The following is a 21,791-nucleotide window of genomic DNA, read 5'->3' on the forward strand; positions in this document are numbered from 1 at the left end:
ATTCAGGTCCCTGTAAAAATGCTAAATAGGGGTTTTACTGAACCTATCTTTAAAAGGCCACTCACATTAACAGCTTTTATATTTATTAAGAGTAGAAACCCTGTGCTAGGCAGGGGAAGAGCATTTCTGAGACTCAGGTTAACGCTGTTTGAACCGGTAAAGATATCCTTAAACTATGTGTCTTGCATTCGGGAGATAGTGGGTTCGAACCCCACCGTCGGCAGCCCTGAAGATGGTTTTCCGTGGTTTCCCATTTTCACACCAGGCAAATACTGGGGCTGTACCTTAATACAAGCCAAGGCCGCTTACTTCCCACTCCAAGCCCTTTCCTATCCCATCGTCGCCATAAGACCTATCTGTGTCAGTGAGACATAAAGCAAATTGTAAAAATAAAAATAAAAACTATGCGCGTACGAATTATTGGGCAAAAAAGGTTATATGATAAATTTTGCAAGGTCATAAGTGTATAAGGAAGCCCTCAACTAAATACCTACATGTTTCTACATCCTCACCCATGTGGACCGAATTAGTTTGCAAATTTCTGTTTTAAAACCATGACAGAAGCAGAATCATTATTTCCACGGAAGACAACAGAAGCTAATATTAATAAACTGCAGATAACATCATACTAATTTCTATATTTTCGGACATATGATCATTTATAACTGACGAACAAACCCACACAAAAACATCTGCGTACATTTAACCTCCAACAGCCAACGTTTACCGGAGTTTTAATCAAACCCATTTCACTACAACAAATAAAACTTGTACACTTTTCTGTTCTTTTTAAAGAGTTTCTTTTTAACATAACTCAAGGGACACATCACAAAACCAGGTCGATGTAGGTGGAGCCATGAGTATAAGCAAGCACAGTCATTTATTAAATCAATAAATACATCTAAATACATTTTTAATAAATAGAGAAAACTGAAGATTATTTCAATACATACCTAGTAAAGCATGAATTCCATCTGTCCAATAATCAAAGACTTGCTCATCTGGAGCAACAAAATCCAGGGAAGATACTTCAACTGAGTCCAGTGTTAGAGAAAATGCTAACTGGTGGGTCGTCTTCCTTCCCCTAGAAATGATATGGTTTTTCTTTTTATCACTTGGTAACATGTTGGATGTATACCACTCTATACACAACCTAACTCTTGTAAAACTTTCAATTTTATTAAATGTTAAGTATGACTATACCCTGTAAATATGTAGTGTAAATCTGTATAACCACCAATACAAACAGTATTATGAATATGTCTAACCTCAATCTGTGTAGTCAAAACTGTAGAAAACTCTGCAATATTTGTATATTGGGTATAATCCACTATCATTCTGATACATATGGAGGTTTTTGGAAACTTACTGTAATGATTTATTATCCAGATACATGCAGAAATATTAGGAATTTTGTAGACTTCTCCATGTGTGTTTGTAAACTGTATTCAAACATTTGAGTACGATCTACTCCAATCGAGAGGCCGGTCGATCGATCATTCCTTGTAGGTTCAGATGTGTTCCATTTATAGTGTAGCAAGAACATTTCCAGAAGTCGATATTTCTAGACTGTTTGTTGAACAGTACTGTATATATATTGAGCTGACAGGATGAGAGGCCAGAGTGTAGAGCGTGGGATAGGGTAAGTGTTAAAGTGAGCAGAGGATTTGGTTGACATCTGAACTTGTCAGAACTGATGTGAGTGAAAGAGTAGTCAATCTTGCCTTGTGATGGTAAAGTGAATAATCGATGTGTGGTCTTGTTGATATCTGCACTTTTCAGAATCGACTGTGTGATGGTGAAGTGAACGACCAGTATGCTGTTTATCATTCTCAATGCGATTTCATTTTGGTGTAAATAAAATAAATAGTGTTGTGTTGTGTTGTGTATAACTGTGTGTTGTTAAGGAATAGATGTAGCAGCAATAAAGTGGTTTAACGCAAGGAAGTGAACGTATCTTGCATATTTATTTACACCAAAATGAAATCACATTGAGAACGATAAACAGCATAAAGGCTATACAGTATATACAGGGTCGATGCACAAGTTCGTGCAGTGTTCTTTTGGGTTGGCAACAATGCGGCATTATTCCGTTGTTTTAACTGAGTTTGGAATTTGTGTGTTGTGAACACAGGTTTTCTTGATTGTGAATGTATTATTTGTGTATATTTCAGACAAACAGAAGTAGAATGTCAAGTTGAGAAAAGTGAGCATTTCCAACACATTTTACTCTTTCAGTTTAAAAGAGGAGCCAGTGCAGCAGGAGCTGCAAGAACAATTTGTGAAGTGTACGAGAATGAAGCAATTGCTGAATTCCTGCTTTTGAGCAGGATAGTTTGACTTGCCTGATGATACAAGTTTTGGAAGACCTTCAGATTTTGACGAGAATCACTTGAATGAGTAGCTTCATGAGAATCCTCATCAAACAACGCAGGAAATGGCGCAAATTTTTAAATGTGATCAGTCAACTATTGTATGCCATTTGCATTTGATGAGTAAGGTACAGAAATTGGGTACCACATGTGCTAACTGACAGTAACAAAACTCAACAAGTAAACATCTGTTCGTCATTACTTGCCTGGTACTGGTTGGCTTGTGATAGGCACGAAGCATTCCTTTCAAACACTGTCACCAGTGACGAGAAATGGTGCCTGTATGTCAACATGAAGAAGAGGAAAGAGTGGCTCAAGCCCATCAAAAAAAGCAACTCCCTGTGCCAAGGACAGTGCCCATCCACAGAAAATCATGTTTTGTGTTTGGTGGAACACAGATGGCATTCTTCACCATGAACGTCTTCCGAAAAATGTAACGATTTTACCTCTGCTGTGTATAGTGACCAGCTAAGATGGCTTGCCGTTGCTACTGACAACAAAAGACAAAGACAACGATCAGTCTTATTGCTCCACGATAACACTCATCCACATACAGCACAATTGACCAAAGGTGTGATTCCTGAACTTGGCGCAGGGATCCTCTTCCTCATCCTCCATATTCTCCTAACCTTGCCCCCTCAGATTTCCATCTTTTCTGCTCTCTTTCTAACCACATTCAGGGGCAAGTGTTTCCTGATAAAGCTTCTCTTGACTAATGGCTAAAAGATTTCATCCAGTCAAGACCAAAAAAGTTCTACATGCAAGGCATTCAACCGCTACCTGAACATTGGCAGAAGGTCATAGAGAGTGGAGGTGAATACGTCACATAGTGATTGTGAGTTACAGTGCGTGACAGTGACAGTAAAGTAAAATAAAATATAAAATATAAGAACCACACAAATGTATGCATCGACCCAATATATACAAAATAGAATCTTATACTCACCCGCATCACTTATATAACAATAACAGTGTGAAAGAGAAAGGAGACAAAAATAATAAAATTGTTCGGTTGAAAATTTATAGCACATTCTGTTAGTAGAGTCAACTGATTTTCCCTGATATGAGAGGTAGCACAAATAAGTACAGCTGAAAAACTGTTTCTTAAAAACAATAATCAACAGAAGAAAACAAATAGGACATACATATGAAGCAGTAAACATGCACTTGAGGGTCAGTTTCCATACCTGAAATGCTTTTTATTTTACTAGGTCAAGAAGGCACATGCAACAAAATTATCAGTCAACAGAATCATGATTCCAGATAGGAAGAGAAAGGACACCCTGACTTCAGTGCTTCGGAAGGATGGATAGAAAGGTTGAGGTTCGAAAAGAGACACACCCTGGTATGCAGAAATATGAGCGGTGAGGCTGCAATGAGAACCAAAACTGCAGAAACTTAGAGAGATAGGAGACTACTATCCATTCTTGAATGTTACAGTCCACAATGGTGAGTTTACATATTTTAGATGCTAAAAACAATAATCAACAGAAGAAAACAAATGGGGCCATCTACAACCACGTTAAGTCTTGTTACGTTTGGCAGTTTGCTTCGCTTTCTTTCGAGCCCAGAATTCCCTCATTCTCTGTGAGTGAGCCAGCTTGCGTTCCTCTGTCCAGGTTGTACCTTGTCTTTTTTTCAGTTGCTCGTCTCGGTTTAGTCCATTCGTCAGTATCTTTTTGCGGAAGAGATCTCTATTGAAGGAGTCTTTGGGTTTTATATGCAGCATTTGGAGGTCTTCTTGGATGTTTATGAACCAGGGCATTGTGGTTTTGGGTTTGGAGTCAAACCTGTTTCCGTCCATTCGTTTGAGATGACCGTAATATCGTGCCTGTCTCTTACGGAAACAAAGAATGGTTTGTTTTTTTTTCTTTCCTTTTTTATTTCAACTTTCCCCAACTGGAGATTACCCCTGAGGACAAAGTATACAGTAAAACAAGACAGATTTTATAAGTGAGTTGATTATACAATGGTTGATTAGTACATATGACATATGTTGTTACATATATCGCTTGGGATGCAGTAGATCAGAATGATATAAAGAATGCTTTCAACAAGGCCAACTTCCATTGCAATGTTGCAAATAATACATCTGCAGATGAAAATCTTGTAACTACAGATGATTGCCAGGAGTTAGTTCATGAAAATAACAACACTTTAGTTAACTAAAGTATGCAAAATGTAAGGAAAATGTGGTTTGCCAATCTATGACGAACATTGTGGATGAGCACACAGCAAATAATCAGGCAAGAAAGATCCTATACCAGTCCCTTAATTGTCTCAAGCCCTGGATGCTGTGACTTAAGTTGAGCTTTGTGATTGGCTTTGCAAACAAAGATGGATTTTATTTCGCCTGTAGCCCAGTGGTTCACAAAGTGGAGGCTACGATCAGACAAAACAAAACAAAAACAATTCACTCTGGATATGTTTTAAATCTTTGTAATGTTATCAGATCTGTGCCCACTAGTAAAATGCATATTCCTCCTCATGATGTTCAAATTTTTTAGATGATATAAGAAGCACTAAACAAGATTGCATGTTCTGTGGTAATTCATGTACTATTATCAGCTCAAGTTGAGAAGAAGTTGAGCTACTGCCAACCCAGGACACTGGTTACTACTCATGTCTCCAGCTAGGCCATCAGCCATCCTAAGCCACAGTTTACTTGTGGTAAGTTCCTTCTCATTTTGCCTCTAGCCCAGTAGTCTGCAAAGTGCGGGCTCAGAGAGTAATGCAAGAGGGCGCAGCTGTGATAAGAATGTTATGAATGTCACTGCTATACTCAGTACAATGAACCAAGGCAGGAATTTCTTCCATTTCCATTCAAACAAGCATACAAATATTCAAGCTAGGATTATTTTGCAAAGCACTGTCAAAATTTGGTGTCTTTTTAAAGATATTATTCAGTTTTAGGGTAAGTGAAAGTTTTGAATTTGCTAATTTCTTTGTCAAGTGTATAATATTTTTTGTGATCATGTATAAATATACATTCATTAAATTTATTATTACCAGTATTATTACCAGTATTACTGTCCGCCTCTGTAGCGTAATGGTTGGTGTTATTAGCTGCCATCCTCAGAGGCCCGGGTTCAATTCCCGGTACTGCCAGAAATTTAAGAATGGCAGGAGTGCTGGTATGTGGTTCAAATGGTACATGCAGCTCACCTCCAATGGGGGTGTGCCTAAAAAGAGCTGCATCACCTTGGGATGAGGATACGAGTTTACTACCAGTATTACTATTACTACTGAAAAAAAAATCTGCTGTTCTCAAGTATCTTTGAAGCCAGGCCAACTACCCATGCTCAGTTCGGATGTGGTCAGGAATTCTGACTGGGTACAATACCTGACAACACATGATTATTCAAGTGAAAATCTCAACCTCATGGCATAGGTACTTGAAGCCCTACCATCAAGCTGGTAAGTCAGCAATAAAACCACTGTACTATCATGCCTCCCATTACATTATTAAAAATTAGTTAGATAAGCCCAAAGATCTTGTGAGACAATCCTTTTGTGCAACGTATAAGTAGTGAGAAACAGGAAGAACAAGAGAGGTGCAAAATATATTATGTTCCAGTCAAGAAGCATGACATAAAATGTTTGCAGACCACTGCTTTAGCCAACAGTACATTGGCTACCTATCCAAGGGGGCTATCACACAATGTTGATACAACAATGTCACGCCAAATGACTGTAACTTCATAGTAATTTAAATTAATTCTGTGATAATATATTTGATATTCCTCAAAATATGTTTGTAAATTAAGAATTTCTGTACTTCAGAATTATTGGGATAATTTATATAATCAATTTTCTTGTCTCCATTCTTATCAAAAACATTAATTACAGTAGAACCTCGATTATACGTTCCCGAAAACTACGTTTTCCCGTATTCTCCATTCAAATTACGTGGTCCCGCAAGCATCCCAATTAAATCACATTGTAAAAATCCCGCACTATGCGTTCGTCGAAGAAACGATTTCCCGGATCAACCGTCCAGAAATTTCAGTCCCATCAACGCTAAATCCTCTATCACGCATTTTTCAAGAAACTGTATCTCACGAGAGGACGGCTACGGCATACTTACGGACCTTGGTGTTAATGTCCTGTCATTACGATATTTAGAGGAAGTACCTACTGTACTGGAAAAGCGATCGGCGGTGCACTTGTATAAGGGATTATTTTAGCATCACATTCGGGTGGTATTGTTTAGAGAATCCTCGGAAATCATAAAGCAGAGAGTGGCCACAACAATTGGAAGGAGACAGGGAGCAATTCGACAGCTCTACTTGAAGACGGAACGAGTTTCATCAAATGTTCGTACTTGCAAAACGTCTACATTAGATGTTTGTATTTTTTACTTTTTTCAATTGTATCACCGAACAGGTTTCCGGAACTTCCCTCAGAGCACTGTATAGCCACTGGGCTTTCAGACAGAAATCGCAACTGCTCCTTCTTAACACAAATTTAGTATTTTAATATCATCGTATACGATTATGTTATCAAGACCAGAACAGATGTTGCACCTTACATACATAAAGCCATGGGAGGTTTTGGGATTGCCTATTACTGTTTTGGTCCTAATTTGAAACTAGGGATTTCATGTTTTAGTGTTAAAATGTTATAAAAACCGCAGTTGTTTTATTTGCGCACGTTACATTTAAAATGTTTCTATATGTCTTTTCACGAGAGTTTAATCCTGATGTAAACATGGTATGTCCACGCCTCCGCCAAAGAAGGAGTTGTGATTCGCTGAGCGTCTAGTACCGACCTCCACCCCGTCAACGTCTCGTGTTCGGACGTACAGGGCTACGCATCGTATACAACAACAGTGCGAGGTTCTGAACTTCTGAATAAACGACTAAACCTGGATTCAGTTCACTTAGTTTATTGAACTCATTCACAATGCACTGCCTATGGTCAATTTTGAGCGGTTTTCCTTTTTGTGCTTCACTTCACACGATGGTCTAACCTCTTGATCCATTTCTCTCACTATGAATACTGACACTGACTGTTGCTGCAAGATGCAACACCTTATCTCCACGCTGTACAGCGTGGGACTTTCCCCCACTACGAGAATACTTCCTGTATTACACCGGGAGAAAATGGCTGCGGCTTTTCGTAGGACATATCCTATATACAAGAAGAAAACCATCTCCAGACGAGCTAAACTAAGGCACTACAATACAGTGATTAAAACGGAATGTCTGTATGCTAGTGAGTGCCTCCAAATGACAGGAAAAGCGGGACTGAGAGAAGCTGAGAAATTTGAAAGAAAGATCCTTCGCAAAATAATGGGTCCAAAGATTGTGGATGGACAGTATAGGCTGCGAGGAAGGGAAGAACTTTACCGAGACAATGAAAGGCTAACTGAGTGCATGAGAAAACGGAGACTTAAATTCTATGGGCATTTATTTAGAATGGATGAGAAGAGACTAACGAAAAGGATTTTCACAATACTAGACAGCAGACCTAAAGTGTCGGACAAATGGTTCAGGGAGGTGAGAAAGGATCTCAGACAGGTGGGACTAAATTCGGAAGACATCTCAAACCGAACAAAGTTTAGGTCAGTGATCGACAGATTTCAGGGATTCCATGACGAACCAAAACTTAACCGTGGGTGGACGGACGAAAGAAGACAGGCTGCCAGAGAGAGGATGCTGAAGTTCTGGGCTGTGAGGAAGGCTTCCAGAAACATGTAATTGTTATCTAACGTGGTCTCTAATGGCCGTAAACGAATATATATATATATATTTTATTTTTTAAAAAGCATGTATATACCGGTATATATGACAACCATATTTTAATTTGGTTACGTACTCTTCCAAACTCTCTAAATGTAATAAATTAAAATTAAATTAATACGACAAACTACTTTTCTTCGAGCTCGGGTACAGTGGAGTAAGTGCGACGGTTGCTTCTCCAATCAACTACGTTAACGTCGACGTGCAAAGGCAAGGTGCTCCGCCTATTTGTTTACATCAGGATTAAACTCTCGTGAAAAGTAACATAGCATTTCACACTTGTACCGATTTGTACAGCAAGCGCGCTTTCCAGCTGAACTCAAGGTCACGAATAACCATAATTTCTGAAGTTTTTATTATATTTTTTCTCTTTCCAATTTGATTGTGATTAGTGACGGGCAGAATTGAATACAATGCATTCAAGAATTTTCGGGAATCAATATTTACATTCAAAACCATATTCTCGAGTTCAACATAACCTTCAAAATTTGATGTAGGCCTAATTTACGCGGAACACGATTTCCATCAACTGACTATGAACTGTATCCCGGTACCGGTGACCAAATTAAAATGGAAGATTAAAAAAAGGGATTTCTCCATTATGTTGGGCGCTTTTGTATTTAATGTGCTTTATTTTATTAGATTAGAGAATGAAAAACTACTTGTGGTTGACTGTTGTTTGGCTTGGCGTTACCGGTATTAGATTTTTCGAAGTTCGGCTGATCAAAGTTGTTGAACTAAAAGAAGTTTTCACGGGAAACTTACGAAGTTTCTCCGGTAAAACTGAATGTAATGTGTCAAGATTTTTAAGTCGTGTACCGGTAATTAATGTTTGAAGCCAACCCCGCGATCTAACTTGTCTGCCTCTCACCTGGAGGGCACGGGTTCGATTCCCGGCCAGGTCACACATTTTTACCTGCATATGAGGGCTGATTCTAGGTTCACTCATTCTACGATTACCTTTAATTGAGGAACTATCAAAAGGTGAGATGGGGACCTCGGTCTAGAGAGCCAGGAATAACGGCCAAGAGGATTCGTCACACTGACCATGTGTAACCTTGTAATCTGCAGGCTTTCGGAATGAGCAACGGTCACTTGGTAGGCGGAAGGTCCATTGGGACTGTAGTTTGGTTTGGTTTAGGAGTGTTTATAAAATTATAATAACACATACAGTATTTCATTTTTGTGAAATTTAGCCAAATTATTGATGGTTCATTCGTTCCCGGATTTTCCGTTTTCCCCGTGTTGTACGATTTTTTTTTTCGTGATCCCTCCAAAAACAGAGAATCGGGGTTCCACTGTATACAAAATAAAATGGTAATACGTCTGGCTTTGGATTGTGACATTTGTTATAACTACTACATTTCCTACTTTCTCACCTAATATCCTTCATATGTGGGCATTCCTTGCCTGTGACTAGAGCTTTGATATCAACTACAGCTAACTTGTTGGGCAACTCTTCTAACGTGGGTACACTTTTCTCATCACAATCCCCATAATGGAAGACTTTATGATTGGGAGAAAGACGAACATACCAGAATTTATCCTTGATTCTCTGTAAGACAAAAAACAAAGTACAACCATTAGAACTCTACAAATAACAGTATGCCACGACTAACATAAAATGCCATAAACAAGCTTTAAAAAGAAAGAAGAAAAAAAAAACAGAAATGTCTTAAGAGAAGTAGAAAACAAAATAAAAACAAAAAAGATATTAGGCTACTACTACGCCACTAGAATTAATGAATTCTTTACACACAAATACAAGAAAAAAATTGTTAATTATAAATATGAATTTATATAGGTTTTCAAGGTTGGTTTCATAATAATTATTTAGCAGAAACAAAAGCCTCACTGAGATTCGTTAGCTTGTCAGAAATTGGCTTCCTATCTATATCAAGGAATGTGCAATGAGAGTAGTTTTAAAAATGATACATGGTGGTTGTGTCCATCAAATATTGTTCTAACTTAAGAAACTACAAAATGCTTTAAAATATTACACGTTGTTTTAGAGCAGGGGTTCTCAAACTTTTTTCGATCGCGGCACACTGTTTCGCTATGCTGAGTATAGCGGCACACCACAACGTACAAGTAACTATGCCTGCTTTAGAGGAATTTCAAACGCTACAGAGCAGACCCGAAAGATTTATAACCCTAGCGGAGGGTATGCGAACCACGTAAACGTTAGTAGAGAAACATGTCAATCACTCCCAAACCTTAGTGGAGCATATATAAACCAATCAATGGTCACGTGTAGTCAGTTCAATACTTCAGCTGGATTCGGTGAGATGTTTAAATGTAATGCAATTGATTGTAGAATAAGTCGCAATATTTGGTGTTATTCTAAAACTGAAGTAAATATACAGATATTGTGTTGTAATATGGAGAAGTTTTTAATTACATGCCAACGATTAAGCAGCAATGAATAACATCAGAGTGAAATAGAACAAGTGAATCACCCGGATGAAATGTCAGTCAGAAGCTACTTCCGCATTGTTTGGTGCTGTGCGCAGGTATCAGGATTCTTATTTATGCTTCCGATTTACAATTAATGAATGTGGAAATCGTTAACTTCCTGAGTGTGTTGTATGTGGCAAAAAATTAAGCAAGTGTATGGTTCCAAGCAAACTAAATAGACACTTGAAAAAGAAACACAGTCACTTGGAAAATAAATATAAAGCTTATTTAAATCGTTTACTCTCTTCTCAAATTAAAGAAGACAAGGCAACGAATAAAATAATTACAACTTCAGAAAAAGCGCTTATTTATTTAATCGTATGGTGATTTTATACAATTTATATACACAAGGCAGAATCAAACTTTAAAGTCCATCCTTCTCAGCCATTCAGATAAACCAGGTGTGAGAGCGAACAAATCATCAGGAGTGCCAGGGTACGAATGAAGAGGACATCGTTGGACCAGGTGCTCAATCGTCTGTTCTTCCAGGTTACAATCACACATTGGTGAACTGATCCAACCTGGTGAACTGAACCAACCCCACTTGTACCTGAAATAATTGCAACAACCATGTCCAGTCCTTAACCTGTTGATACAGCACCAGAGGTTCCTCAGTAGGTCAAAACCGTTTGGCTTCTTTGTGGGATCAAGATGGTGGGCACTTGTTCCCAATGTTTTTGTTGACCACTCATGCTTCCAGCTTTCAGTTAGGTCAAACCCATCCGCAATGAGTTGCCCTGCAGTGACACTTGCTGGTCTTCTTGATTGAAGTCGCTACTGTGACGGCTGACAGAATTCCTGGTGCAGTGGCAAAGAGGGTGATGCACAGATTTTCGTAGCTTCCCTTAGTAGAGCTTGCTTCCATCTTAAGTGAGGTGGAGGGATGTAACTCAGCACAGGTAACCAGTGAAATGGAGTTGATTTGATGGTACCAGTAATGCAACGCATTCAATTTTGTGTCTACCTTCTTCACATGTACACTTTCCGACTAGACAGGAGCACAGTACTCAGCAGCCGAGTAGACAAGGCTAATGCCAGTTAAACGTAGACAATCAGCAGAGGCTCCCCAGGAGGTACCACAGAGCTAATGCAGTATGTTGTTTCTTGCGGCGACTTTAGGAGAAAGCTTACTGATGTGCTCTTTGTAGCTCAGGGTTCTATCTAAAGTGACTCCAAGATATTTTGGGAAAGGGTTGTACCTCAGCTTTCATCCGTTGAGCAGAACTCTTGGTTTGTAGTTTGCGGCACGATTCGCTAGATGGAAACAAGAGACTTCAGTTTTTGTCGTGCTGGGGATCCCCAGAAAAAGCGCTAGTAGCTAGCTATAAATCGGCAGAAAGAATTGTCAGGAATATGCAGTCACATACAGCAGCAGACACTTTGATTTTTCCTGCTTGTAAAGAAATTGTTACTCCATGTTAGGAGAGGCTGCTAATAGGGAGATATCAAAACTACCTTTGTCAAACAATACAATTGCTCGCCACACAGAAGATATGTCAGCAGATATTATAAAAGGTAGTAGAAAATTACATGATGGTAAAAAAATGTGCACTTTAACTGGATGAATTAACAGATATAAGTAAAAAATGTCAATTAATGAGCTACATACAATTTTGAAATGTAGAATCACTTACTGAATAGTTCCTAACCTGCAAAGAATTGCCTCCGACGTCAACAGGATCAGATATGTATATATAATTCTACGACAGCGACATTGGAAGAAAATGGATTGAGTTGGAACAATTGTATTTCAGTGTGCACTGAAGGAGCCCCAGCAATGACTGGTCGAATGAGAGGTTTTACTTCAAGGTTGAAGCAAGATTTTCCGCATATTGGATCTACACATTGTTTTTTACATCGGGAAGCTTTGGTGGCAAAAACCATTCCTTCAAATCTAAGGAACGTAATGAGCTCGGCTGTTGAAATGGTTAATTACATTAAAAGTATAGCTCTAAAAACTAGACTTCTCAAAGTAATGTGTCAAGAAGCATGAGCTGTTCATGAAACTCTGGTCCTTCACACCTAAATTCGCTGGTTTTCCAAAGGAAGTGTACTTTCCAGATTTTATGAACCTAGAAATGAGTTATAACGAATATTTGCCACAAAAAATCCTGAGTTTTGCTGACCTCATTAGAGACGAAACTTGGTGTTCCAAAGTTGTATACCTAGCTGATATTTTTAGACATTTTAATAACCGCAATGCAAGTATGCAGGGAAGGAAAGAGAATGTTCTTACATCAACTGACAAACTGAATGGATTCTTAAGAAAATTCAACTGTGGAAGTCAAAATTTGAAAAATTGATCATTGAACTGCCTCCTCTCACAACTGATACCGACATCTGTTCCCGTCTGTTTGGGAGAATAAAACGCAAGAATGATTTTCCTTCCCTCAACATGAACGAATGTGAATGGGTTCACATTCCCTTTGCCGTTACTGCTGAGGACACAAAACATCTACCATTAGAAGAGGCAGAAGAATTGGCTTAAGTTCACTACGATCGAACTTTGAAGCTGAAATTTAGGGAAGAAACATTATTTCAGTGAAAGCAGAGTTCTCAGTGTTATCAGAGCATGCCATTTCTTTATTAATACAGTTTTCAACAACATATCTGTGCGAAGAGGAATTTTCGGGCAGCGACCTGCATTGAAAATAAGAAACGTGAGCGACTTCTTCACGTAGACCAAGAATTACAGCCGTGTTTGTCTGTGATTCCTCCCCACATCGAACAGTAAACAAGCCCACATTTCCCACTAAATTGGAACAATAGTGTAATATTATTGATAGAGCATCTTATTTTTTGAGTTCTTACTGCATGTAGGCTTACGCCGTTCTGTAATTTTAATAAACAGTATTACTAAAATATTGAATACACAAGCAAATTTTTTGCGGCACAGTCCAACAATTTCACGGCACACCCTTTGAGAATCCCTGCTTTAGAGAGTAAACCAGGAGTTGCTATCATACATTTAAATGGTCTTAGTATTTTTTATGGGACAGACCATTCAACTGATGACTACAAGCACCCAATTCATCATCAATAAATTTATCAGATTATATTCCTGACCATTAAAATCACAGCTGAAGTAAATGAGAAAGTGACGTTCTAAGATGTCAAAAACTTATATTTAACAAACTGAAAATATGGAGCCATCATTCCAATATTTTTACCCAGATACCTGATAATTAACCTTTTTAATAATAATCCAAATCCCACGATCACGAGTTCAAACCCAGCAGAGGTAGTCGGATTTTTGAAGGGCGGAAAAGAAGCCCTTTCGATACTCCGTGTCGTAGACATGTAAAAGATCTCTGGTGAACCTATGGTGTTTACCTTACACAATTAAGACACAGCCATAGAATGTTCAAGAGAAATCCAGTTTACTCTGTCATATAATAGAGTAAAACAGAACATCAAAATTGACACGCAAGCAGCCTTGATGGAGTCAAATCAAAATAGCTGTGCATGATAGGCGAGGCCAAACTACTACTACTACTACTGGTTTTCTAATATCATTCCCAGTAATGAAACTTCATCGAGACTACAGAAGTAAAACAGAGAATGAATATTTGCCCATGAGACGGGGGGGGGAAAGCAGTGTTGACACATGTGTAGACTGCCAGATGATGCAGCTACAAAAAGCCATGCTTTTTTCTTAAATCATCATCATCATCATCATCATCAAACCAATGATGAATGATAAAGCACGGTAAGTTAAAAAGTTGCCTTTTAATAAGAAGGTGTCAGAAAAATTCTTCAATGGGCTAAAGTTCTTAGACTATCATTATAATGGCAATTAACAAGATAATTTATATATTAAGTGGTATACTTTTTACTTTATATACAAGTGATTTGGAAAGAGTAGTAACGCCTCATGCACGTATATTGCAATTTGCAGACGACATACTTATCTATACCACACAAGATAACGTCGACCAATGTCGTCACTCCATCTCCCAAGCACTCTCCCATATACATAAGTGGATGGAAGACAACAGTTTAGAAATCACACACACCAAAAGTGCCGCGGTTATATTTACCCAAAAACGAACATATAACAAATCTGCACTACCATATGCCCACCACCATATTGCTATTCGATCCTATACCAAATATTTAGGGATTTTCATAGACAATAAGTTAAATTGGAAGACACATTTTGCCCGACTTAAGTCCAAAATTGAAAATACAATCCCAATCCCTAAGTCCTTAACTCGTAGAAACTGGGGATCGGATCTGGCCACGTTACTACTTTTATATAAAAATTCAATCCGGGCAAGGATAGATTATGGCTGCCATTTCTTCGATACAGCGTCACCTATCACCCTAAAAAAATTAGACACGTTACAATTCACCTCTTTACAAATCATATTAGGGCATTACGCACAACACCCACCAATGCCTTACTGGTTGAGGCAGCAGAACTACCATTGGCTATGAGACGAGAATATCTAGCGTCTAAATACCGTATTTCACGGCATAATCGTCGCACTTTTTATACCAAAATTTTCGAAAAAAATTGTAGGGTGCGACCATTATACGATGAATATTTAATACCAGTATTTGTATTACTCAAAAAATGTATTTATAACTAAATTGTATTTGATACAAATTTAAGATGCACGTAATACTCGCGTTTATACATCAAAATAATTAAAATAGTCTAAAACAAAATTCATAATTTTTCGCAACAATTCGGTGAACGATTTTCCAACCTGAAAATAAAAATGAACGTATTAAGTTAATTTGTCATTAATTTGAGTATTAAAGTTAAAATATTACACTTGCAAAAAATTATCGCTTTGTTGTGAAATGCGGACTTACCGGTACGCAATTTATTCCAAATCTTAGGTGTCGCTATCGCAGGTTTCGCTATCTGATGCGCCGTCCTCGCCTCTGTCAATACCAGTATCAGATTCTTCGTCTCCCTGCCACACTGCGTCATCTTCGGAACCGTCTAGTGCATTCGAAATCCCAGTCCTTTTGAAGCTCTTGGAGACTAGTTCAGGTGGTATAAGATCCCAACTCTTCTTCACCCACGAGCATAACAAGTCCAAGGGTGGACGCCTGATATTTCCGGCGGGCGTCAATTGCTGATCGCCGCTCATCATCCACTCGTTGTAAAATCGACGTAAGTGGTCTTTAAAGGGTTTATTAACACATACGTCTAGTGGCTGCAAAGCAGATGTTAGGCCACCAGGAATGACTATCTGTCGTGTCTTATTTGTAGTGAGAATTTGATTCACTTCGTTCACGAGATGACCTCGGAAACTATCTAAAACAAGCAGAGCTGGTTGTTTTAGTAGTGCACCAGGTCTTCTATTCCACACAGTTTTAACCCAGTCCAGCATGAGTTCTACGTCCATCCAACCCTTTGGTTGCACTCGTACATGAATTCCACGGGGAAACTGTATATTCTTAGGCATCGTTTTCCTCTTGAAAATGATGTAAGGCGGCAACTTTCTCCCGTCAGCTGTAATGGCTAGCATTGCCGTGCATCGCAACTTCTCACTACCGCTGGTTTTCATTAATACACTCCGTGATCCTTTTAGCGCAATAGTGCTGTTGCGAGGCATATCAAAAAAGATTGGAGTCTGATCGGCATTACCGATTTGAGAAAGCAAGTACGAAGTTTCCTTGCGCAAACGTATGACAAATCGGTGAAAATTTACAATCTTGTCCGTGTAATCAGCAGGCAACTTTTGGCTTAGTGTTGTTCTCCTTCGCACTGACAGATTGTGTCGTCGCATGAACCCCTTAATCCACCCACGAGTCGCCTTAAACTGAGTTACCGGTATGTTGTGTTTGCGCGCTACCTCCTGTCCCTTAATTTGTAACATTTCATATGATACACTGCAGCCATTGTTACGTATTTCACTGACGTACCTAAACACTTCTTCGTCAATTATAGGAAACTTCCCTGTTTTAGGACCTCTAAACGCGCGTCTAGAAGGGTTTGTGCTTTTTAGCTTGTTTTTTACTTTCCGCCAGTCACGCACCAACTTTTCACTCACAGAAAATTTTCTTTCTGCAGCTCTGTTCCCGTGCTGTTCAGCGAAGGCAATTACGCTTAGCTTGAAGCCCGCAGAATAGTTTCTATATTTACCCATAATCGCTTATAAATGTGTCGTGACACAGGCTTTGCCACGACGAGAATGATAAATAATCAGATTGACTTCCTCCGAGCGGTAATGAGGGATTGTTCAATGGGCCTGGGAGATTTGCTACGTGTGAAGAGACGAAGTCCTCTATTTCCCAAAACCTTCCTTTAATAGCAGACTGATGAGTATGTATAATTATATACAGTATTTACAATCTCCTTCCTAACTTCAAATGACGCTGACATAGAAGACTTGGCGTGGTCGAAGTATTGAAGTGAATACTCTAAGTCCACACTTGGACCTTATTATTATTATTATCGGAGACCTGACTGACAGGGCTTCCGCCCGCACTTCTAGTTGACTTGTTCCAAAAAAGCCTCGATCAGGGTGTGTACCCCTGTTTTATACCTTCACTAACTTTCGCCTCCCTTCGAGAAGGCCATCGAAGTTTCCATCCTATGGAGAATGTCCTCAGACACACGAAAACGGAATTGCCTCTTCCGTTCACTCGCTACCCACCTTTTCTGAAGATATACTACGCACCTTTAGCAGGGTGCAGCTTATGATTCACCTACTTCGACCAAGCCTTACTTCTAATTACACAACTTGTGGCTCACAGCTTTTGGTGTGCCTTCAACTCTTAAATCTTATATGATTCTTAATTTACTTATATCAGCATTACAATTATGATTCCTTGGCCTTGTTGCCATTACATAATCATTACTATTAACTTATAATTTCCCTTATAATATTGACGTATACCTCAGCGACACCATTCCTCCTACGTCCCGGTCATGGGTTCGATCCTCGGAAGAATGAGTCCTGAGCTCCAATCTGGGGCTGACACGACACCTCCCCCCTTTGGGGAAAAATGAATGCAATACCTCTGCATTCATTTTTTACTCTTACTCTTACATTCTGTTAGAGTCTCCATGCTCTTGTTCGTAGGTGCGCTGTGCCAAGTTATCTCTGATACTTGCTCTACCTGTAGTAGGGCGTTCGTGTAACTCTAATCCCGACAGCGATCCTGAGTGGCTGAGGGCCCTTTCAGCCAGTCGAGGATGCTGAAAATGGACAGTAATGTCCTCATCAGAGACCTTAGCTCTGTGGTCATTAGCGATCACATTCTGAAAAATACATAAGTTGGGACAGCGCTCTCTACTATCTTCTATGTATTTACTTAAAGGTCTACACCTTCTACAGCAACCACAACAGTAACAACAACAGCAACAGACTATTATAAGTACTGCAAACAAAATAATACCAGTTACAATTTGATATACACTTGTATACTGTTGGGTCATTTGCATTTTAAATTCCTTTTCTTTCTGCATTACCAGTGCTTCTACATCTTCAGTCTTATGACTGGCTAACCTTAGGTCGCTTATATGATTCAGTAAGCTTCCTACTGTAACTCTATTTAATTCTGGTACACCTTCTAATTTGATATCACTGTCTAATTGTTCACAACAATCATATATCAGCATTACTTCTGGCACTAAGTCTTTCTTTGTTGTCGTATTCACTGAACCTGCACTCTGAATTTTACTTGTGGGACTGTAAACTGTACACAAGTCTGTGAATTGTATTATTCCCACACCATTTAAACTTATATCACTGGTAATATCCTGACAAACACTGGTGACCTTAGTTTCATGAGGCGATACAAAAATATACATGTTATCATCAATAGGTATCCACAAGAGTTCATAAATTGACATCACACTTTTCTTGCAGTCTTCTGGAATAAGGCTAACACCAGTTAACAACTTGACAATACAACTACCCTTTGACATTACATTATTAATAGGAAAAATTGCCTTGCATAATCTCTGTACATTGTCAGTCCACTTGCATTGTTTCACTTGTTCATCACTTAATTCTACATATGTCTGTCTTTCTTGATCAACTAATACATATTGTTTTTCATTAGATATATACACAAAATGGTTTGGATTACTCTTCATGGGAGAGGGGAAAGGTATACAATGGTACAAATTGTACTTTATTTTGTTAGTAAGAGGGGTGCGTAAAATATACACCAAAGTATCTCGAGTTATATATACACTCACTGATGATATTTTTAGAATCAAGTACCCATAAGTGACTTGCAAATCATATGGCAGATCATAACCCTTAGGGAAATCTCTTTGGGCCTTCTTATATGCCCTTACTAGATCATCGGGACTTAACACTTGGACACTCACCGTGCCTGTCTGAGAATTTACAATACTATCTAATAAGATCTGATAATGCTCGTGCAATTGTATCAGAAATCCTTGCAATTCAATTAAGTGTTTATTTAATGATATTTGCATTTCTGATTGTCTAAAAGCCTCATTTATACCCGTTGTTTCATTCTGAATGAAACTCTTAAGTTGCTCAAAATTTTCACTTAGCTTGAGTTCATTTGCTGTGATGTCATACAGAGTATTATTAACAGATTGCAAAGTTGACTTTACAACTAACATTTGACTTTTTGCTACTTGTATCATGGACAATTGTTCCTGTTCTAGTTCCTTAATTTTTGCCCTCGTAATACATTACATCACTGTCATCGAGCGTACCAAATAACGTCTTTGCGATGGTACCGATTGCATTAATTAACCCGCGCTTACTTCGTTTCCCGTTGCCTTCCGGTGTTTCGATCCTAGTAATTTTCCTAATTAAGTCCTTAATCCCTTGAATCCTTTGAAATTGTTGCTCTACTAACATTATCTCATGTTCGCACTTAATATGTACTTCCTTTTCTATTTGAATACAGAGGGTTTTAGTCTTCTGTAAATTTCTACGGGCTATCACAAATAGATCTGCCAAACGTGTAAGGTTAATATAAGTAACCAGTTTCCATTCTACAGTGTATAATTGTACCTCTCCTTGATAATCAAAATAGATTCCGGGTGTATTCTCGTACCGTTTCATCTTGAAATCCAATTGACTGGTGGTTATGGACACCCCTAGCAACATAACTGCGACGACCAGCATTCTCCAGGTCGTGCGGTTTGTCATCCCTTTCATTCTGCCTGGTTCGTTCACCTCCCTGCAAGGTAAACACGACTTTCACTTTCTTGTCACTCTCCCTTACACACTATACTGTTAGGTGTTGTGGAACCTACCCTCAACTGTTTATCTGTACCTGAATACACACTTAATGTGACTGACTGTCTTACTGTAACGTTTGTCTTCTTATAATTATGCTCTGTACTAGTCTACTAGTATACTCGTGAGTAATTTTAATAAATCTACGAATTCTCTTTCGTAACTGATATCTTCACTCTTGGGCAGCTCTAACAAAATTTTAGAGCCATCATTAGCCCCTTTCAAAAATTCTCTCCTTGTTTGACGTACCTGCGTCACTTCTCCTTATCCTTACGGATAGATGAAAGACATCATTAGCAATTAAGAATTTGAATAGCGTCTGTTAAAGACTGCAGAGGATTTACCTCCAGGAATGGTTACAGAAGTTAAAGTTAAATGCAGGTATGAATCTACCGAAGTGATCTTTATGGGATTGTACTCCGTACCCTTGGAGTCACATCTCACGGGATGGTTCTCAATGTGGTGAGAAATTCCCTTCAGTGGATTCTGTTCCCACGAGAATCACACTGTTGTGGAAATTCACCGGCCTAATGGTGATATTTCCCAGGCAGGACCCGCCTCACTGGGTTCCATGCCTCACTCAGGGCGCCCGTATTCGTGCATAAAGGACTAAATACAAGGCCATTCCCTAAGTGGAACCTTTAGTCGCCTCCTACGACAGACAGGTTCGAATCGTGGTGTTATTCTGGCTGTGTAACTGTATGGGAAGAAGAGTACCAAGTGTAGAGTGTTGTTTGCGTAAATCCCCGACACCACACGGGTTGAATTTCGTTTCAGTGGAACTAAGCTTGGCTTCACGCCCTTTCTGATTTTAATGATTACAAGCAGATCTCATTTATTTTACATACAACGCTGCCTAATTTACTCATTTAATTTCTAGTGACAGTAAGTGAAGGCTTTTCAGAACGTGCATATAGCAAGTGTAGATAATTTTAATCCTCATTATGAACTCGAATTCTCTCCATATTCAGTTCGAACCCTGCGGTTCATTTTTGACGAGTTGATATCTGGACATACAGTCTCGTCACCTGTAGTCTTTCTGACGGGTACTTAGGACGTACTCACAATGGTACTCCCGTACCAAAATTCCTAGGTTCCTCTCTTACATAGGTTAAAATTTCTAGTACTTTCCTGATTTCGACGCGACCTGACAGAGTATTTCAACTAACTCTATCAGCGGTACACGATAATCCACAATGCCGTTGGAGTGAGGGAAGTGTAACTCACTGCGACCTAAATAGGAACCATTACCTTACATTCTTCTCTAATTAATGTACATTTTTAATCTATTCTGGTGCACAATAATTTGTCTACCACGCTTGTTTACCTGTAACGTGCAATTCACTCCCGATACCTTAGTAATCTTATAAGGACCTTGATATGGTGGAGAAAGTTTTCTTGAACGTCCCCTTCGTAGGGCATCGTTACGTAACAACACGAGATCTCCTACTTTGAATGAAACTTCATTCTTAGCCTTATCATAGTATTCCTTATCTCGTTCTTTGGTTTTAATTAACGTCTTTCTAGCTATCTCATGGCTCTCTTGCAGTTGTCTGGTTAACTGTTCCAAGACATTCTGGCATTCATTATAATTTAGTTCTGGTTTCCTTTGGAGAACACCAGGAATATTTGCCTTTCGCCCAAATATTAACTCAAATGGTGTATAACCTGTGCTAGTGTGCTTGGTCGTGTTATACACAAACATTGCCATAGGAAGATAACTCTCCCAGTCATCTTGTGAACTGCATACATAATGTCTTAAATATTCTGCTAGCACCCTATGAGAGCGTTCCAAACTTCCGTTAGATTGCGGTCGAAATGCCGCTGTATGGACTTTCTTGATTCGCAATATTCTACATAGCTTCTTAAAAACATCTGACATGAAATTTGCACCTTGATCTGTCAGTATAATATTTGGTATACCGAATATACTAATTACTCTATTAATCAGAGTTCGTGCTATGGTTTCTGCACTTTGGTCCGGCATAGCACTCGCAATTAAATACTTAGACAGCTGG

At 38.9% G+C, this 21,791-nt stretch overlaps 1 protein-coding gene across 1 annotated transcript in view; it reads right to left on the reverse strand.

Moving 5' to 3' along the window:
* The window catches only part of Ced-12 (engulfment and cell motility Ced-12), a 54,855-nt gene that overhangs the window by 13,603 nt on the left and 19,461 nt on the right, over positions 1-21,791 (reverse strand). The window contains exons 6-7 of the mRNA XM_067154036.2: positions 9,496-9,671; positions 954-1,084 (exon numbers count right to left, since the gene is read on the reverse strand). Coding sequence (XP_067010137.1) covers positions 954-1,084; positions 9,496-9,671 — 307 coding nt within the window. The remainder of the gene's footprint in view (positions 1-953; positions 1,085-9,495; positions 9,672-21,791) is intronic.

This window comes from Anabrus simplex, chromosome 9 (genome assembly GCF_040414725.1).
Source record: "Anabrus simplex isolate iqAnaSimp1 chromosome 9, ASM4041472v1, whole genome shotgun sequence".
Classification (NCBI taxonomy): domain Eukaryota; kingdom Metazoa; phylum Arthropoda; class Insecta; order Orthoptera; family Tettigoniidae; genus Anabrus; species Anabrus simplex.